We start from the raw sequence: 22,459 nt of genomic DNA, 5'->3' as shown, positions 1-22,459 counted from the left end.
CAAGATCCCCGGTCCCTGTCTAGTAACCCTACTGACAATCTGGCTAGCTCAGAGTCGGGTTAGACCTTGTCCATAATGTGTATAGCTTGAGACAGCCCTAAGTAATCCAGCTGTACTAAATAAGTAATATTAGACTATCTCTATTGTGAATTTTAAAAAAAACTGTTCTAATGCATTTACTGTATAAAATGATAATTTAAAATAAAAAGAATATGATAACAGATGGCCTTTATTGTGTTCATATTTCTGTTAATAAATTTTCATAAATCCTAATGATTCACTCCATGGAAATTGAACCAAATCACCCCATACGCAAAACAGCACGAGAAAAAAGTATATTCAGTTGTTGACTACCGCCACATTAGCCCTACCACGGCATAACATCGTTAAAAAGATTCTTCTTTTTTTAATAATATATTTCTAATTTTATTTGTAAATCACAAACAAAATATTTTAGTTTATTGCTGGTGCCGACAGTACCTTGCGAAGTATTCATGTTTTGTCCTCACTCATATACAGACAAAAAGTTTTTTAGGCGAAATAAATAGATCCTTGTGAAAATAATTAATGATTATTTATAGTGTTTGCCAAAAAATATACATATTTGTATGACAACTTATTCCAGGCGATTTAAGTGATAATAATAATTATTATCATTCGACATAATTATTTTGCTACATTTGCTTGTAAGGATAACAATTAAGATTTACTTTCACTCTGTCATTTGATTGAAATTAATGTGGAAATAAAACTTTGCCGGAGAATCTATGTCCTACTACATTGAAAATGTACAATATTTTCTTCTTTATTTATTAGAATCGTCTCTGCTCATTCTATAAAATTACTTATAAAGTATTTGGCTCATAAAGCCTGCTTATGCAATCGAATTTAAATTCTAGTCAACTGGCTATAACAGAGCTCAAACTTTTTCGTAAATTCTGTACACTACTTTCCCTTAAATGATAAAATGTTTACTATATTTCACTTGTATGTGTGTATTAATATACAGATAATATATAAAATTTTAATAAATTAAACTAATTTGAATTTCTTTTCTGAAAAAAAAAACTGTTTTGGTAGACTTTACATTCAATTCAAAGATAAGTCAAAAATAATTTTAACACTATGCATTAGAAAATTTTGTTATTAGTTGTGTGTTATTTTTTAATTTTTAGACAAATGAAATTTAATAACTACATAAAAAGCTGGTTAAAAATAACTGTAAGCTTTGAGATATTTTCCAATTATTGCTTTCTGTGAATATATGAATGAATAATTTATTAAATAATTATAAATATCTCGCCGTTTTATCTTAGGTCACATACGCTAATAGATTTATTTCTCCATACACATCCTGGAAAACCACACAGACAGACATTTAAATTACTGATTTAAACTTTTTTAAATAACTTCATCTTCATCCCATAATTTATCGATATAATCGCGCGTTGTAAATGGAGATGAAATAAAATCTAACTTTTCGATATTTTTTCAAGAAAATGTGCTCACTGCTAGAATCTTCCATTCACGAGTTAGCTTTAGTTTCATCCTCATATCCGAGTACCTTAAGTCTTGACGTCATCGTTAAACCTATCCATAGTATGAAATCGGCCTATCTAGTACATAACCCGTTTCTACACCAAAGGAAAAGTTAAGGTTTCAGATGTCGCTACGTGTCTTTTACAGTTTACATTGCATGTCTTCTCTACATTTTGCTAACCCGAGTCCGTGTTTTACTGCTTTTGAGCTTTCACCACCAAGAATAACCAGTTTGGACGAGAAAGTAAGTTATATTTAAAAAACAAAAAGAAAACAAAGACACGAGGAGTTGTGGGAAGATGAAATGTATGGAAAAATAAGAAAGTGAAAGGACTGGAGAACCTTAATTGCAGAATCAGATGATGTCACCACATACGACAGAAAATACTTGCATAGAAATAAGTAACTATACAAGCATATTTACATTGCTGTTACAATTGCTTTTACTTATTACTGTGAGAACGAGTTAAAGAAAACAACCTGATAATGACCTCATCAGAAGCTAGTATATGTCAACTTTCTGACTGAGAGAGTGTCAACTTACGCTTTCTCAGAGTTGATAGTGACACCTTATGACACCTTTCCTTCGACTTTTAGTCATCTGTAGAGAATTTGCACCTTTGCATATGACGAAGAACAACCGATTTTGGTCAGTCGTCGCCCTTCAAGATCTGTACCTATGTGCTATTACCATCTGCAGTTTCGTTCATGGCTTCAGATTTCTCGTCGTCCTTCTGCTTGTGTGCTACTACTATCCAGAACTGTTAATCGACGACCAGGACTTAATTCCGGTACTCCTCAACGTAGGATTTCTAGTTCAGACTCGAAACATACCGAAATTTATGAACTCTATCTTTCTCCGAGATGATAACACGCATAAATGCAAACGTTATATCTCATTCAGTAGTATAACGTACTGTAAAAACTTTCGTGCGGTTTAACTACATATAAACCTAAATTGTTATGTGTAGTTAATTGTGTTGAGTGACTCCTTCCAACTAAATCTCGTCATTTTCTATTCCATTCTCTTAACTCTAGTCTCACATACGAGACCGCGTTATTCTCATCCACAAAAATGCTCAAAAACTCGAGTAGCAGGCGTAACCTACTTGGTATCAGAATTTCCGAGTTTAATCACTTACATTCGGCAATAAGAAGGCAAGAAAGGCCGTATAAAACTCCACTGGGATCAATTAGGTACAGCCTGGACCTCACACTGGTGTCAAAAAACACCAACGGGAAACGTTATATCACTCCTCAATTAATAGATTATAGACCGAAAGCTTACAACATACTTGCAAATGCTTGAGAAAGTACTCTGACAAGTTTCAAGATGATCAAAAATCAAGCATTCTATCAGTGATGAACTCACATCCTCATTCACATTCTTCGAATTCAGATCAGTAAAACCTAATATTCGAATGGTTAGTACTGTCATTGACGAATTAACGAGGTACACGTTTAAGCTTAACAACACTGCCGACTGATCAGACATTCCGGCCAGGATATTGTGCAAACGTGCCTATTAATAGGAAAAAGCTCGTCGATTTCTCAACATTTAATAGAGTACGTCTTATGGGAGCATGAAGATTATTGTGATAAGATTATTAAGTAACCTATGATCAGTCTTTGACTGTGATGACGACTATAGTTGAAACACACACACCTGACTTACTGTCAGATTGTATTTTGTAAACTCACTTTTGCACAATAAATTTATATTTAAAACTCTACACAACTCTGGATTTTGGTCATTCATGCGCATATATTAGGGGTAGATAAATAATATTTTGTTTAATTTAAAGTATCCGAATAGCAAATATGATACCCAAATAGTTAAAGTCGAAAATACCTTTTAATTATTCATTATGAATTAAGACAGTATTTATTTTGCAATTTCCTACCACTATTAAAGATGGAGATGAAAATAATGGTCAGACAGTTATTTTTTGCAATATTTCAGTCAATTATTTAATGTATAGGCCTATTTAAAAAATTTGTTTCTAGAGTCTGAAATTATTGTATGTAAAATATATATGCGGAGAACTTGCTTATTGTGGACTAACGTGGAAAAAATATAATGTTAAATTAGAATATTAATATTTAGGAGGTTTGTAGAAAATAATCTTACTTTTTCCTTCAGAACTTGGAGTTCGAGCAGGTGACGTCATTCCATTTCTAGCAGGCGGTGTCTTCTTTGGTGAAGGTGTGGTTTTTGAACTGAGAGGCTTTTTAGGAGACGTCGGAGTCTGTAGAAAATTTAACAGAATATACTAATATAAATATAGAGTTGATATATTTCGAAGTATGTAAAAAGAAATCTGAAATATATATATAAAAATTTCTAATATAATAAGTAAAATAAACTCACTCTGGCTTGTCTGGCAGATTCGGCGGTAGGAACACCATCTGAAATACGCAAAATTCTTTATAATAAATTGTTCAAATAATCTTCATATGTAATAAGAGATATTTACTATCCTGTTCAATACCGAAATGAAGCAGCTTGACTATTCAATACAGGAAGAGAGTGACATTCGAGCTGCTAGCAAATGGCATATAATGTATTATTAAAGAACAATTTGAATTGTGAAACACTGTGTATCGAAATAGCCTATTTCTTTTCGGCTTTTCACTAATTTAAATACGAGTAAATCATCAATATTGTAATTTCGAAATCGAAACCCCAGGCAATATTTTCGATTCGATTCTAACTTTAAAATTCTAATAACTGTAAGCAAGGAAAATATAGCCTACGGCATCATATCTAATGGAAAAGTCAATTTTTCGCATTATCGAAACAAAAGAATATGTGAAAACTCTTCGAAATATTTCGAAACGAGAACTTTTTCGATGTGTAAATTTCAACTCTATGAAACATTTTAATAAAACAAAAAACACAAATAATTAAAAGTCGCTATTAAGTTTTCAAATAAACTATCGAATAATAAAATAATTAATGTAATTTTATACAGTGAAGGAATTTTTTATTTTATTTTAATTCTAAATATTTAAAATAAAATAAAAACAACACAGGAAAAAAGTACGAAACAGTATCTTAACTGCAACCGAATAGCAACCACTCAATTTAGTTAAAAAATAATTTGATGTATAAATTACAATTATTTACAATAATTAATCAATCACCTTCGAAATTTTCGTAAAGGTGAAGCCGGAAAATGTTTCACTTTAGGAAAGAATCAATGTCTACCGACTACGTCACGAAAATGAGCACGCATATCACCATGGTAACAAAACCAGATAGAAAGTCAACGACCTGACATTATCAATCGATGCAGCATCCCGACCCTTTCCGATCTTCTAGTTTGAGTATTTTTCAATAGAGTTAATTTTTATTGTCTTTACGATCTTTTTCTTATGTTAAATGAACTATACAAGCGAACAGATTTTTATAATAAATCCTCTTCATTTTTAATATAATTATATCATATGGTTGTAATGTAAGCTAACACTGCAGCAATACAGTAAAATCAAACAGTTATTTGACTGTTTTAGTCGTTGGAAGAAAGCGATAATATGTTTTATTTATTCCAAAGATGCTGAATAATGATAAACATCTTCTTAGTACCTTTTTTATATAAACTTCTGGGTGGAGTTCTTCCAGCTCTCCGCTTGGACGGCGATTTTGGAACATCGTCTTTTTTAATTTTTTTCTCTTTGAGGCGTTTAGGTTTGGGAACTGCTTCTTGTTTCTCTTCTTTTTGTTCTTCTTTCGGAACTTCTTCTATTTTTTCTTCCAACTTAGGAACTTCAATTTCCGCTATATATTCCTTAACCGGTTCTTTTTCTATTATTTCTTGCTTTTCTTCTTCCGATTCGTCTTTTTCGGCATCCCTTTTTTCTTCTTCTTCTGTTACCAAAGATTCTTCATCTTTTGTAAATTCGACTTCTTTTTCCTCCTGAACGTCAGTTTTATCTTTTTTCTCTTCCTCCAATTCAGATTCTTCTTCTTCTTTCGTAATTTCTTTTTCCGTTTCTATTTTCTCTGCAATTTCCTTTTCATCCTTCATTTCTGTTTCCTCTTCTGTTTCTGCTTCTTCCTTAGTAATTTTTCCTTCTTCCTCTTCGGCTTCTTTCACTTCTTTCATAACTTTTTCTTCTTCGGATTCACTCTGTCCGGTAGCTAATATTACTTCTTCTTCAACTTTTTTCTCTTCTTCCACAACCGCTTTTTCTTCTATTATTTCTTTGTCTTCCTCCACAACTTCTTTCTCCTCTACTGTTTCTTTCTCTTCCTCTACGACCGGTTCCTCTTCTATTATTTTCGCTTCCTCCACAACTGCTTCTTCTACTATTTCTTTCTCTTCCTCTACAACTGCTTCCTCTTCTACTAATTCTTTTTCTTTCTCCACAACCGCTTCTTCTTCTACTAATTCTTTTTCTTTCTCCATAACTGCTTCCTCTTCTACTAATTCTTTCTTTTCCTCTACAACTGCTTCTTCTTCTATTTCTTTTTCTTCTTCTACAATTGCCTCCTCTTCTATTTCCTTCTCTTCTTCTACAACTGCCTCCTCTTCTATTTCCTTCTCTTCCTTCACAACTGCTTCCTCTTTCACTAATTCTTCTTTTTCAATTACTTTTTCTTCTACGGTTTCCTCCAACGTTTTCGTAAATTTTTCTTCATCTATTTCCTTTTCTTTTGTTGAATCCTTTTCGTAATCCTCTTCCATGATATTTGCTTCTTTCTCTATTACTTTGTCTTCTATAATTTCTTCTTCAGCAATATCTTTCTCTAGTGTCAATGCATCATCTTTTTTCGTATCCGTATCAGATTCTTCCTTTGCAGGTTTACAAACTACATCTTTCTCATCCTCTTTAGATTCACTTTCATTTATCTCTCCCGCTTTAACAGTATCTTCTTTTTTTACGGGTTGTTCTTCTGTAACAACGTCCTTCAAAACTTCTTCCACTTCTTTACTTGTTTCCTCTACTGTCACTTCTGAGCTAAAGTCTTCCGTTTTCCTTCCTTCAACTTCCCTCTCTCTTCCTACAATATCTTTTTCAGTTTCTTCCTTTTCTTCAGAAATTCCAGAAATTTCTTTTTCACTTATTTCATGTGTTGTTTCTTCCATCTTCTCTACAATCCCTTCTTTTAATTCATCTTCCACAGGAATCTCTTTTTCTTTACTTTCTTCTTTCGCGATCTCTCTCTGTTGTTCCTTCTCTATATCCAACATTTCATCAACATCTTCACGATGATCATCACAAATCTTTTCTTCTGTCTTTTCGGGTTGATCAACAGAAGTATCTTTTGCTTCTGATTCAGCTTTTTCTGTTTTATCTAATTCATGAGTTTTTTCATCCAATTGTTTAGAGAATATTTCTTCATCTTCCTTATTTTTCATTATTTTTTCATCTACATCCTCCTTTATTACTTCATTCTGTTCTTGAGGAATTCCCTTACTCTCTTCTATTAAAACTTCGTCCTTGTCTTTCGCTGCTTCTTCATGGAAAATAGCTTTATCTTCACTTTCATCTTTTAAGTCGTCTATTTGTTCCTCTATTTTTTCTACTTTTTCTACTGATTTATCAGATTTTTCTTCACTGGTTTCTTCCTTTTCAATTTCTACGGCCTTTTCTTCTTTCAGTTCAACACCTTTCTCTTTTTCTTCTGTCTTTATATCTTCCTTGTCGTGAATAGATAAATCTGCAATCGTTTCCTTTGTTTCTTCACTTATATCAAGCGCAGACGAAAGTGTTTCGAGAATTATTTCATCCTCTTTATTCTTTGTTTCTTTTTCGCTTTCCTCTATTTTTATTAAACTTACACTTTTATCTTCGATTTCACTAATAATATCTCCCTTTGAAACCTCTTCTATATCTTCTCCAATTACTTTTTCTTGCTTGTTCATTTCATCAGCATCATCCTGTTTATTCAATTCCTTCTCCTCTTCGGATTTCATCTGGATTAGGTCTTCCTGTTCTTTGATTTTAGTTTCATGTTGATCCTCCATTTTGTCAGAATCCTTGACTATATCTCTGTCGTTCGTAATTGTTTCTCCTTCTATTTCCTTTTCTTTATCTGTTTCTTCTTTCTGATCAACCTTTTCTTTTTCCATTAAAGACGTTTCATCTCCCTTAGTATCAACAGATATTTCTTTTTCAATAGTTTCTGATGTTACTTGTTCTTTTTTCCCTTCGACATCTCCTCCTTCAAGTAAGGAGTCTTCTTTTGAAACCTGTTCTTCAATTTTTTCTTCTTCTTTCCTTTCGGCAGACGGTTTTTCTTCCACAATTTCACTCTCATTTTCGTCTTTAATCGACTGCGTTTTAATTTGTATTTCTGAATCCAAATCGCTTTCGAGTTTTTGATAATCATGTAATTGCTTTTCAAAAGAAATTTCTTCTTTCTTCTCAAATTTTTCTTCAATTTCAATTGATTCTTTTTCAGTTTCAGCCGTAATCGATTCCGTTTCGACTTCTTTAGTCGTTGAAATATCCTCATCCGTTTCTTGTTTAATCTCTTTCTCAATTTGTAAAGAAGTTTCCTTTTTAAATGAATCACTTTCGCTTTTTTCTTCGGCGATTTTATCTTTACTGAACTGAGTGTCTTCTGTTTCTTTTGTTTCTTCCACACTCGTAGGTTCTGCTTTCATTTCGTCTTTTGAAACTTCTTTACTCACTTCTACATCACTGATATGAGTTTCATCTACTTTTTGTTCAACTTGAAATTCTTTTTTCTCAATTAAAATTACTTGGTCAGGTGCAACAATTTCGTCTGTTTCTTCTTGGAGTCCATTAACGTCTTCTATCGTTGGCGTTACGGCGGATTCGTATTCTCTAATCTCTTCACTAATTTCTTGTTCGACTACATCTTTTATTTGTTCAGTCTCTTTTAACGAATCCTTCTCTTCGTCCTTAGGAATATGTACATCAGTAACTTTATCATCCAATTCGTCTATTTTCCGCCTGTCATCAGATGAAATTTCTTCTTTTTCCATCTCTTTCCTATCAGTTTCTTTTACCAACGAAACCTCTTCTTTTTCTGATATTTTGCTTTGTTGATCGTCGATCGTACTTTGTAAAGACTTTGTTTCCGTCGGTGCGGATTTTGGCTCTAGAGTTTCTGTTTCTTTGGCATCTTTTTCTACTAGTTGAATATCTTTTTGAGCATCTGACGGTTGTGCTTGGATCTCAACTTTATGTAAAGCACAAACTTCTCCCTGAGCACTAATCGTATCACTTGCATCTAAGGCAACCTCTACCGGATGTGTCGTAGAGGAAACAGTTTGGGATAAATCCATATCTAATTCTAAATTATCTAATGTTAAACTGTCTAATGTAGGAACACCTTCGTCAGCACCAACGGTATACTCTCGACTTCCGTCTAGAACGTGTCGATCCACTTCGTTTCTAGATATCACAGTCACGTCATCGTCCGGTCGATCCGGAAGAGTTGTGACAGAAGAATGGAAATCGGTTTCTTCGTGTGACGTCCCATTTAGCCTTTGGACTTCGGTGGGTATTGCGTCTTCGTCGACCTCTTCCCTGAGTAGGTGCCTGTTACCATCTCCGTTCACAACTTCTTTTAAGGCAGTAGCTTGGCCGACCCGAGCCATCTTGTCCGGTGCACTTTCTTTTTCCACCTGACTTTGGGGTTGGCTTGGGCCGGTCTGGTCCATAACGATTGTCTGGTTCAAATAAATAACATCTTTCAATTTTCGTAACATATTTAACAATAGAAGCTGCCAGAAAAGATCGAACGAATCACATATTTCACGCAAGTAATTTATTTTCAGATAAACAGTATTTATCGTAACCGCGGAAACTTATTTTCTTTTTCTCTCTAATTTGAAAAAAGCATTAAAGGTTCAATAAAATAAAATAAAAACAAAATACATTGAAAAATGTGTGTTAATCTATCGAAATGAGGAGAAATGTATTAATAAACAGCTAATTTAGAAGATAAATTCATTGTACGAGTTTAGATTTTACTAAATAAGAAATTAGGAGGAACAGAAGAAGATAAAAACTATAATTACAGTTTTTATCTTCTTCTGTTCCCTCTAATTTTTTCCAAATTATTACCAGAAAGAATCAATCATTTAGTGTCTTAAAACGACTGTTATTCACTAACAGGTTAAAGAAACAAATTTTCGAAGGGTCGTTTACACAGTCTAAAAAAGTGCTTTTTCAAGGCTAAGTTGACGCCTTATAAGAGAGGCTTCCTCCTCGTCAAAGAATTCAACTAGTGTTTTTTTTTTTTTTTCCTTTCGACTCAATATCACGCTCGGTTTGTTTAAAGCATCGATGCGCAACTTCTTCCTTTCTAATAAACTTTCTCAATTATATTCCTTAATTGAATAGGATTTAAATTATTTCATAAATAGTTATTAATTTAAAACTGCGCCCATTAATTAAATTCATGAATAAAGAAATTACTGTCACAATTAAAATAAAAAGTTTGTTATCTGAATTAAATTTCTAGTGTCTCTTAAAAATTATTATTATCGAAATATTTAAATAATTTTTATATTTAAATAATTTTTATTAAAAGTATTTACGATTAAAGGATCAAATATATTTTTTAACAACACCCCAAAAATATAAGAAATTGTGCAAAAACAGAAAAATTATTGAAAACGTGGGGACAAAATATTGAAATAAAAATCGATCGAAGTATTTTCAAATTCATTATTCAAACCTTATATTCGTATATAAAAAGGTATCATGAAACTGGACTCATCAATATTTTAAAATCAGAAACGGAACTCGATACAATTTGTTAACATCTCCAACCTGCGAATAAATCCGGTCACGCACGAAAATTGTGGAACGTATCCAGTTTAATAAACATATTCCAGATGTTATAAACAAAATTTATATACACACATTTATAAGTGCAAAATATATTTTGAAGACGAGCGAACACACCCCTTTCGCATTTATAGCGAAACAGTTTCGATCAATTGCAGCAAAGAATATCCGTCTACGTTGCTAAGCAACGTCCTCCGTCATCACTTGTTGTCTAGGCAACCGCCGTCTCGTGCCAATAACCCTTCCCATATCTATCAATCCGTAAATGTCGCCGGCAATCGGTCCGTGACGCTGCACGTGATATGTGTCATCCTGTTGTTTCGCCGTCCAGGAAAAACATCCTAGACCTTTGGATGAAGCCATATTGAAAACGGTCAGGCTCCATTTGCATTCAAATTAATTGTTTTATTACTTTAATAAAGTGTGTGATAAGATCGTAATAATACGAAACTCTTCAAATTTGTAAGTACGAAACTTCCGAAATATTCAATACGTCCTATTTTATAATATAAATCTGCATTAACGTTAAACTATGTTATGCTCTACTGCAATGCTTTTTGAAGTGTTATAAAAGGCATTCAAAACAAGACAATATCTTCAAAAATTCATAAAATTACATACATCTATTTAATAATTTTTAATAAATATTAATATATATATATTATATTTATAAGTATTATATCCGTGGCGAATAAAAAACAATTTAATATAATTGTTCTAATAATATCAAAGCGAGAATTAGTTTATCGAGTACCGAAACCGTCCTGAATTAATTCAAGTTTAATAGATTTTTCTATATACTTCTGAAGAGAGAAAATGGAGAGATCAACACAGGCCTAACGACACTTGACGATCATTTGTAGTTGCTATTTATGCCGATTTCCAACATTACCGACCAACGACGAAATATTCTCAAAAATAAATATCTCATTCGATTATTCTAGAAAAATTTTCAACTAAAATAATCTCGAAATCTTTCTGATTATACAAGATATCAAGTTTTAAAAATTCGCTTAATCGTCTTCGTTATGTCAATATATGAAATGAAAATTCGCAATTTGTAGTAAGTGCTGTCATTATATTACTATTCACGATATGTTGAAATAAATAATAGCATATATCTGACGGCTCTGTATTCTTCAAGTATCTCCATTAATTTGTGGTCATTTTTTACAGCGCATTAACGTAGTTATAGGTTGTTGGCGTATATCGCAAACGTGTACTTTGTTGTAAAATATATAATAACGGATCATATTTGTGGATTAACTATATAATAGATTAATTTTAAGGTCTATTAAACGAGTTTTAGGCATTCTAACGTGGAAATTTAACTTAGTAATAAATCGGAAAAAATTCCATTCCCGGAGAATAAACATTTCATCAACAATGGTAGTCTAGCAATGAAAAATACTTTTTGTTCTAAAAAAACAAGGCTCGCCTCTTTGGTGGAAGCAAAGGAGAAATCTAATAAATTTTAATGACTGGAAGGTAGGTTTTCATTTAACCATCTCTATCCATTTAATGGATTCAGTCGTCTTTGACAAAATTAGAAAAGTGCATTTATATTTTTCTTCATCAACAATGAGAACTTCTGTGAAGTACTTTAAATTTTTTTTTCTAACTTATAATAAATTCAAAAAATTTTATCAAAAGTTAAATAATATAAAAAAAAAATAAATTTCACATAGAAAATAAATTAAATTTTACTCCACAGATAAATATGCGCTTCCGAAAATATTTCAGCAATTATTTAATGATCTTCGTATTGAAAGATTCTCTAGAGAGGTGTAGAATTACTTTCATTATTTCCCCTGTAAAGCTGGCTTTACCTACTTTAAGGATGAATTGCAGTGAAGAATTTAAATGCCTCTAAGATAACATTTATTAGTACAACGTATTGGTAACTGTATAACATGAAAAATTAATTAGCATACTAATATAAAAGAAGCAATTTAGAGTTTAAGCATTACAATAAATTGTACAAGCAGTTTTGTTTAAATAAACAATTTCCTAACTCCTAACGATGCCACGCTCAAAAAATAGCTCTTCGAATATTCAGTAGAACAATGAAGAGAAACTACCTAAGCAATCTGATTAAACGAAGATATTATAAGTTTCGTTTAAATGGTGTACTTTAAAAAAATATGTAAACTTATTTGAAAAGCTATTTTATCAACACTTAAATTTTTAATGCAATTCATAAGTTTTAACTAAAATTCAGTGAGTGTTTAAATAAATATAAGTCTTTACAGTTGAGTGTCTAACTTCTTATAAATATGCCACAATATAAAAATTTAATTTATTAATATATTCAGAGACTAACGAAAAAATACAGATGGAAATTGAATTAACAATTGTAAGTAAAACATTTATTTTATCATAAAAAGTACGGCGTTTATCTATTTAATAAGAAATAAACTACAAAAATATTTTTACTTTCGATATCTAAAAATAAATAATGAAAAGAATGATAAATAATTAATCACTTCAATTATTTTTTATCTCAATATTTCAAATTATTTCCTTCTAAAATAAATATTAATTATGTCATTTTAAAATGTCTGAGTTTTACTTGTCAGTTTTTAATTTTTCATATATCAAAGTTTTGTTAGTAGTTACAATATAATTTTAGAAGATATGAACATCTCGAAATATTTAATATGATAGGGTATATGTCAATTAATTACTTAAAATACAATTATTTCTGTTTACAAATGAAAAATACTCGATATAGGTCTACTTAATTATAATAGTTAAATAGCCAAATAAACTTATATAAAAGAATTTAGAATACCTTTAACAATGATTAGAAATGCATAACGTTTACAAAAATAAATCAAATATTTCTGTTTAAATATGCTTATTTTATTTTTTAAGTTTTAAAATTCAGACATTTTAATTTTTTAGTTTTTTATTTAAAATGAGAAAAAACTAAATGAAATCTTATTATAGAATATTAACAGGATTCTATATTTAACAGTTAAATACGTTATTCTTCTAGTACAGATGCACTACTTAATCACTACGTGGCATCCATATTGGAATGCCAAATATTCAGCACCACTACAAAAACATTTCTAAAAAAAAATAAGCCATTAATCAATTAAAAAATTCTCTAAAATGTGTAGTAATAAATATTTAAGTAAAAAGGTATTTAGATCAATAAATTTTCTTAAAATTTTCTTTGGTTTCTGCATCCAGAATTTTAAAACAAAAACGAAATTGTTTTTGGAAGAATTTCTGCATTGTTTTCTTGGACAGTTTCGAATAGATAACGGATTTTCAATTGTACATGTTTTCAAAAAAATGCAAGTTTTTCGTACAGCATAAAGAAAATGGAAAACAACTAAATTCCTTTCCTTTTTTACTAGAAAGACAAGGAACTCTTCAAATACACTTTAAAAAAATAAAAAGAAACTTATTGAACTGTTTTAATTTATAGAAGAACTCACGAAATCAATTCAACTATTCCAATCTATCTGATACGGAACAAAATCATTAGACAAACATCATTAAAAGTGAACGATTATAATTAAGCAAGCTCAACGGCTTGAAAATTCTATTTTTTTCTTTTTTTTTTCCAAAGTTAAGCTGTGCCAAACAATCAATTTTGATACCATTAATATAATATTGTTGACATATCATCCAGTTCTTTCTTCATAAAAGTTTTATCTAAATAACAAACAATAAAAAATAACACCCAATGCTTTTTAAGTAGCAATAATTCCCTTCTGGAAGAAATATCATCTTGTCATAGCATGATGCCCACAAACTCGGAATTTTATTACTTCCAGATTCTTCTCATGTGCTGACTTTACGCATCAGTCCCGTTACTAAAAATGGAAAACAATAGATATTGTCTACCACAGCAGTATGGATAACTTCTCAGAATATATATATATATATATGACATCTGCTACTGAATTTTAAATGCCCAGGTGGGAAGATAGTAAAACTTCTTTTATAATACATTATTTTATATCAAATATTGAAATATCTTCCGACTCGACATGAATTGTGAATAGTTTTAATCGATTTAATTTTATTTTTACCTTTTCTAAACATCAGTCGGGTGGCAATCGTAATGAAAAATTAATGCCTAAAATGAAAAATATACCATGGTATGTAGAAAGAATCCAGAAAAACAGTTTGAAGATTTGGGTCGAGATCTTAAAATAGATATTACATAACGAGAAACTCAATATAATACACATTTATCAATAAATGTAATGCCTTACTTTAAGTCTTAAATTAATGGAACTGCTATTTATAGTCAAGAAATAATAAAGTACTTTAGAGATTAACTGCGTTGTCATAAAGTATTTTGTATGTACTGTACACAGTATTTTAAGGAGTATTGAGTGACAAAGGAGCTACATAAACGACAAATAATACTTTATATATATGTATGGCGTACATATATATATATAGGCCTGTATATTTGTAGAATTAGTTTTGTGTCATTTCAATATTTAAATCGACATCAGTTGTCATATTAATATTAATTGAGACAAATTAGTTTAAAGTTGCCTAAATTACCCGTTTATATGTAATGAATTGAACGTATTGAAGGATAATGTGGGAAAATGCTTCACATTTTCCGTCTTAATTTGAATATTGAGGAATTTTGTATGAAGTCAGCATTATGAGACTTAAAGTACAGTAGTTTTCGCTTAACATATATGTTTATTACTTTAATTTTGCTATGTGTGAAACGAGCAGAAGTCAGAATTTGTTGTGATAGATTTAAGCTTTTTTTTATTTTTAAGCAAAGTAATATATTAAAAAAACTAATCAAAGTACTGAAGACGTGACGGATTAAGACCTTCCAGGCCCGTAGACATAGAAGATGGTGGCCCCTCTATATAATTTTTCGACATCATAATTTAATAACGCTTTATTGTAGCTAAAGAATTATTTATAAATTATGATAAAGAACTTTTACTGTTCAAATTGTGTATTTTTCCAATTTCTAGGCCCAAGAGACCCGGAGCCCCTAGGCATATGCCTCACATGCCTAGTAGGCAATTCGGCACAAGCCCTGAGAATATAACGACGATTCCGTGATTGGATAAAATTTCATGTTTAATAATGTAAAATAACTCTCAAAATTCTATACTTGCTTGCAGTGTGACGTTCAGTAGTGCCCTAATATTACAATGCTTCAATTTCATTTTCCTCAGATACATAGGCCGCCCTGTTGTAAACCGACAACGAGTCTTCTTTACGGACAAAAATAATCGTCGACCTTCTCCTGGATAAAAGGTTGATTTTTGGAAAGTTTGGTTTGCGTGTACCCGTACAGTCTACCAGTGTACCCGTACCAAAAGCATAAAGAACAGATATAGACGAGAAATTTTTCTTCTTTGTATATATTATATTAAATTGTAAATAAATAAATTGTTAAAGTCAAAATGTAATGATTCGGAAGTATGATTAATCTCTCTGAAATAAATTGATTTGCTCTTAATTTAAATCTTAAATACATTATTATAAAGCTTTTACTGTTAAATTAATTAGTCATGCGTAAATCCTTACTCACGCACGCTCCTTGTCGACCCTACACAGTTGTTTAGATGAAATGAATATAAATTATTTAATGACAAACACTGTTACAATTTATCAGGGTGACAATTATTAACAAGAAAGAAATTTTTATATAATGGCTCCGGGCGTATGACACGATAGAAAAATCACCAAAAACTCCAACAAAAAAGTTAATCGACCCCTTGGGAATTGAATTCGACATATCACTTTGGATAAATTCCATTGTGGTCGGGGTTAAAGCTTAACGTCTACCATATCTATGGCAAACACAACACTAGTACATTGATCGGATATTTTTACATCCAACACTCTTATAAAAATTGATTCTGTTCTTCTCTTTCAAACTATATAAGACTACCTACCTTCGATTTTTAAACTCAAAATTTTTTCCTTCCATTAAGTCTTCAGAAATTTCTTTAATAAATCTTTATACAAACTAAAGTGTTTATAAATTGATAAAACAAACGAAATAAAATTAATTTCCTTACAAATTTAATATATTAATTTTGAATGAATTAAATATTGACTTAAAAATTAATTCAACATTCATAAATTGCTATTCTGTATTAAAAATTCAATCACTAAAGCATAAAATTTATAAAATATTAAAGTAACATGAATCTTTTAATTCGTAAATCGACTCGTCTTTAGATAAGAAAATCATTAAGTAAAATTGTATAGATGTAATTACTAATAATTCTCGCTTATAAAATGTCGAGCAAGCAAAATTTCTTTAAAGAAGAATACATTTTTTAACTTATCTTCATAAAGAATAAAAATATAAATTTATATACAATAAAATCTATATTAATAAACGTTTATAGTACTATTTTACACTGATATTGTATCTGCGATATCAAGAAGTTTCAGGATTCGATAAGTTAGCTAATTCTTAGTATATATAATTTAACAGTTCATAAGAATTTGATCTAGTTTAACATCAAACATTTATGTGGAGCAGTCTTTTTTCGTGTGTCTAATCGTATTAAATTCCACGAATTATTACAAATGATAGAAGCGTGACTCCCAACAGTATTTGCGCCTTAAATTTTAAGTAGGTTTGCGTTTAAAGAAACATTCTTTGCAAAAACTAAATTTGTGTCGTGTCTAGCTTACTTCTTCTCCTTATATATTTTCGAAAACTTTAGAAAATTCATTGCTATTCTTGGTACTGCGTCTTGTTATCGGTAGCAATGGGAATCTCTAGTGTCATCAATTTTTCTAGAATTTTTTCTTTTTTATATATAATTTTATTAACTTGAATTACTACTTAAACTAAATTTTTCACTCTGTCGTTGATTATTAGTTTTATTGATTAACAAGGAATGCGTATCGAGAAGCGCATAAGAAAATTATAAATCTGTTTCATATTTTATCAATAAATTTATAAATAATGCTAGATGAAGTGGAAATGTTATATATTATTATTATTATAACGTTTTATGAAGCTGTTTGCATAAATTATTTTAAAAACCTCTGTGATATAGAGCATTTAAATTAAAATTTAAATAAATTTACAGTTTATTGTTTTACTACTTAAATAATGTTTTACGTGTCTTATAACATTAAAATTTTAAAGACTTTTTTCTAGAAATAATAACAAAAAACGTATCTAGACTCTTCTTTGTTTGATATGTCTAACATTTATAAAATTTAACAGTAATAGAAATAGAAAAATCTATAATTCATAAACCATTTAGAAATAAATTTTATTCATTCAGACATGCAATCAAAATTTACTTAGTATTCTTCCTGTAAATTTTAGTTAAATTCGTTGTTTTAAAGTAAATAAGTAATTTTGCGCACATCTAGAAAATGATTAATAATTTCTTTCATTTAGTATATAATCATCATCAAATCAGAAAAAAATTATTTTATTAAATTATTAATTATTTCTGATGAAATCATCGAATCATAATTTCATTTTTTTAAAGTTTAATTCCATCTATTTTGTCTGATCCGAGTCTTTCATTTAAATAAATGTCTCGACTGCTACATATATAAATGGGCGAAGTAAATTTGTTAATAACAGCTTCAGACGAGAGTATAAAACAATTCTTTAAAAAGAAATTTAACATTTTTAGGCCATACAATTCGCTAGAAATGTTGCAAATTTTAGACGTGGGAAACGGGATTTTCTATTTTTAACCACCAAGTCGAAGCTGTCAACAAATGAGGGGAGTGTCAATCACAACTACCAACTTCTAACAGGAAATACAAAATGTACAAGTTTAAATCACGTCTTTTATCTTCTCCTAAATGTAACTAAAGTTGTCTATTTCTATTTTCTCTTTATTTATTTATTTTTCTTCGGACTTTAAGACGTTAAAATGTCAGTTTAAATATTGCTCAATATCTGAATTATTAATTAAGTTTCATTCGAAGATACTATCGAAAAGATATTTTTAATACGTAGCACGTATATAATATTTTTCCTTAAAATTAGTGCTATTATCATTTTCCTTGACATAAAATAAATTGTGATTTAACAAAATTTTTATTAAAATCCTTTCCTGGATTATCGAATAATATAAATATAAAATTAACTAATTAAAATTCTTTAAAAGATATAAAATAATACATAAACAGGATATAATAATTTATTTTTTCCCTACATTTAACTTCACTTAGAGAAACAAAAACGAATAAAATTGACAAAATATAAAATAATATTTTTAAAAATTTGATTATATAAAATCTTATCCAAAAATAAAACTGAAATCTTCGTATTTTATATTAATAAAAACATTATTTTTATTCAATTATCATAGGTTGACTTAACGTGATAATTTATGCAAAAAAAAAATTGTGTTTCCTCGTTTATAATTCTATAAGCCATTTCAATTTTAACATAGAAAATAGTCGGCCAATTACCGGAATACGCCCAATCCTTCCGCCATGCTTATTTAACATAATTTATACCGAAGAGAATTCCTCTTTTTAATTCTGTAATAAAAGTTCTTGGCGGAACTGATAGAAACATTCGCATTGTAATAAAATTCTTAATATCCCAACCTGTCTATCAACAATAATCGAACAATCACTCAATCTTTCCAATCTTTTCATTGTACTTATAAATATTAATAATCAAATAAAATAATGATAACTAATTAGCCTGTAATACTGACAACAGAATAACGTTAAAACTTTAAAAAACCGTAATAATTACTTCATGTTTAAAGACGTTTTGTATGGATTTTTACAGTAAAAAGTCATGTATAACTATTCTTCTAAATATCTCTCGATTCCACATCAGTATCTATATACCAAGCACTAAAGACCATAATAAAAAGTAATGCTTTTATCAAATAAAAATTGTGAAAAAAAATCATTCTTTCAATTTTTTTACGTCTGTCTCTTAACATTCTTTTATCTGTTTGTCCTACAATTTTTTCCTGTTTTTAACGATTGCTGCCCAAATATTGATAAGTATATCGATTTAACAATTAAAAGCCTAATTTAAAAATATCGCAAGAAATAATAAAAATAGAAACGTCCGTGAGAACATTTCCCAAACTAGCAGTGCTTATCAACTTTCAAATTACTACTGTAAAATAATATATATTCTTGTCAAAATTTCACAAAAAAAAAACCCTTGTTTAGAATTCTTCAGTCTGAAGCACTGAAGCGTGCAGAAGCCAACACCTGAACTTTGTGATACTATCACTTTTAAGACAAACGTCTAAATCTTTTAAATAACCTCACCTTTTTAAAATTCGTTCACCTGTAACCAACTGTCTGCAACAACACCTGGACGGCGTAAATCTCATGTTCCTATAGAACACTAATAAAAACTCGATATTTATTTCTCGCATGTTTAAATGAAACGTTCGGAGGATTTTATAACGCCGAAAATATCATTTTTAAATTTTAAAAGTGTTTGTGATAGTTGTAAAACATACAAATATAAAAAGAAATCTTAGTTACTTTACAACTTTGTACTTTTTTAATTTATTATAAGATGTTTAATAATTTTTTAAAAGTTCATAAAATAGCTATAAAAACATTTACTATATCAATAAAAATCCCAGAAACAGTAAAAAAATATATTATTTTTTTAAAAATTCTAAACGCATTCGATGCCAATAGACACAAACGTTTGGACTCGAAATTTTTAAATATTTCGTCATATTTTTATACANAGTTCATAAAATAGCTATAAAAACATTTACTATATCAATAAAAATCCCAGAAACAGTAAAAAAATATATTATTTTTTTAAAAATTCTAAACGCATTCGATGCCAATAGACACAAACGTTTGGACTCGAAATTTTTAAATATTTCGTCATATTTTTATACAAGGCGCATTAAACTTTTACAAAAATGTGATTGGCTATAAATAATCTTAAATATTCGGATATTTAAATGCGTTTGCCAGGCATTGTAACGCTTTTACAAAAATATTCGGGAAGTGCTCAACCATAAATGTCCTTTGGAACGTTCCCAAATCCATATATCACCGATTTAAACGAACTTTGATAAAGAATTTAGAAATATTTGGTAATATTTTATTTTGGGAACGTCAAAAAATGACTTAATCTTTCGAAATGTTATTTGTGTGAATAAATGTTTAGGAAAAATACAAAAACTATGGCAAAAACTACGTACACAGATGAATGAATTTGGACGTTAACTGCAGGATAATTAATATTTAAATGAAGTGTTTCGCATTATTTACAGCGATCAAACTATCTACTTTCGGGACTACCATCATCAGTTTGATAATCAACGGGATAACGAAACGTTACTAATGTAGGAAAACAAGATGAAGAGAGTCGTTTATAACCATGATCTAAAGTACGCATAATCTAAATGAATTATACCTCTAATCCGATTAAAGGGCAGTTATTCCGGTTAATTGATACCATTTTGCATTTATCATTCTCAGAGGTAAAATTTTCATGTTGGATACTCGTTTAATTCTTTCAACATTCCGTACTCAAACCAATAATTTATTATCTACCGGGAGAAATTTATTTTAAGTGAAGTCGATATGACTCCATCTTCCTACTCACTCGAGCTTTTTCCTACTTGATGACGTCATCGAAGAGGAACGTAGACGTGTCGACGATCCTTCCAATTCTCACGTATACTTTACACTAATTTTGCATTATCATCGCTGCACGTCAGTTACTTTATAGATATTAGGTCTAGGTAAGGGCGTGGTTGATTTATATCATCGTCTGGGCGCAGTCTGGGCTATTTAGCTGCATTATACACATACTGTTGTGTCTGCTTAACGTAATCTTTTATAATAAGCATTTTTATATAAATATTAATTCATTTTTTCCAAGTATTTCATTCTTATTACTTTTGAATTCTTCCATCCTTTCGAGCTGCATAAAGCTGCCGCATACTGTAAATTTGCCAAAATTTTCGACCCCAACCTAGTTATTTTATGTTTCTAGACACGCTAGCTTTACTCTAGATAATATAATGGCTCGTTTATAACTGAAAACTTTCTAGTAATTTAATAAAATATTTATACCTATTTACGCAGTCTGGTATATTATATAAAAATCTTAAAAATTCAAGAAAAATAGAAAAAGATCGTGAATAATTGATAAAATATGAGCATTGTTGAAGTCAGAAGGATACGTTGTATAAGATAATAGGAAAGTTCAGAGCTGCGCACGATGAAATAAAAATAATAAAAAATGTCCAAATGTACTGCAAGGCTTCTTTATGTCAACAATATAGATATAGTGTATATATATAGTTATTATATATATATATATATACACACACACACATATATTATTTTTTTAAAAATTCTAAACGCATTCGATGCCAANTATATATATATGTTTAGAGTTGTTATGTACAGTATTGAAGAAACGAAAGAAATGCGGAGAAAAGGAATTTGTTAAAATATAAAAGGAAGCTTAGGAAAAGGATTGAATCGATTTTATGCAAGTAAAAAAATAATATAAAAACCATTTCAATTTTTTAAACGGCTGATAAACTGGAAATAAATAAACAATTTTAATTCATCTGCATAGAATAAATACACGATGCGATTGTTATTGGATAAATTATAAATACCGTATTCATTAGGTCAACGTTGTTATGCATTTATGATTTTACTAATTATTTTCAGTCGGTAGAAATTAATTTTAAAGAAATGAGTCAGAATTTCGAAACTCATTTCTGAGTCTAGGTGACGTATCAGAAGAATTTGGGGATAACCATTTGGGGGTGGCTGCAGTCTGCTAGGCAGTCTGGCTTTCACGTTTGGTGTCGGACAATTCTGGCAGCTTCGTAAATACTAAAATATTTCGTACGACCGAAATATTCGCTATTTCTAGAAATAAATATCAAAAAGAGCACACTTAAAAAATTGATTCTTACCTCTTAACAATTTCTGTATTTATCTGTGTATGAGAGGCAGATATGCAGCTTTTTATACTGTGTAGTATACAGTTATGCACTTTTAACTTTTAAACTCCTTCCATGATAGGAGCTTGAGAGGGCCGAAAAGCGAGCGAGAGATAGACGGAACCTCCGGCCTGACGGAATACCGCAATGGGTGGAGTACTAGACAGCCAATAGCAGGAAGAATCGGTTACAGCGCCTCCTGTTGGAAATACGAA

The 22,459-nt window shown here is 30.0% G+C and overlaps 1 protein-coding gene across 5 annotated transcripts in view; it reads right to left on the bottom strand.

Moving 5' to 3' along the window:
* The window catches only part of LOC111612509 (microtubule-associated protein 2-like), a 34,882-nt gene extending 12,446 nt beyond the window's left edge, over positions 1-22,436 (bottom strand). For 2 of the 5 annotated variants that reach the window (XM_023353740.1, XM_023353743.1), the window contains exons 1-4: positions 22,218-22,436; positions 5,129-9,191; positions 3,911-3,948; positions 3,671-3,788 (exon numbers count right to left, since the gene is read on the bottom strand). In XM_023353740.1, the coding sequence (XP_023209508.1) occupies positions 3,671-3,788; positions 3,911-3,948; positions 5,129-9,182 (4,210 nt within the window). In that variant the 5' untranslated portion in view covers positions 9,183-9,191; positions 22,218-22,436. The remainder of the gene's footprint in view (positions 1-3,670; positions 3,789-3,910; positions 3,949-5,128; positions 9,192-22,217) is intronic. The other 3 variants (XM_023353742.1, XM_023353741.1, XM_023353739.1) reach the window with 3 other exon arrangements.
* Positions 22,437-22,459: the final 23 nt, after the last annotated feature.

The sequence above is a fragment of the Centruroides sculpturatus genome, unplaced genomic scaffold, assembly GCF_000671375.1.
Source record: "Centruroides sculpturatus isolate CEXI.00-Female unplaced genomic scaffold, Cexi_2.0 scaffold981, whole genome shotgun sequence".
NCBI lineage: Eukaryota > Metazoa > Arthropoda > Arachnida > Scorpiones > Buthidae > Centruroides > Centruroides sculpturatus.
Note: the sequence above shows the minus strand (reverse complement) of the source record. Positions and strands in the feature narration are given on the sequence as shown.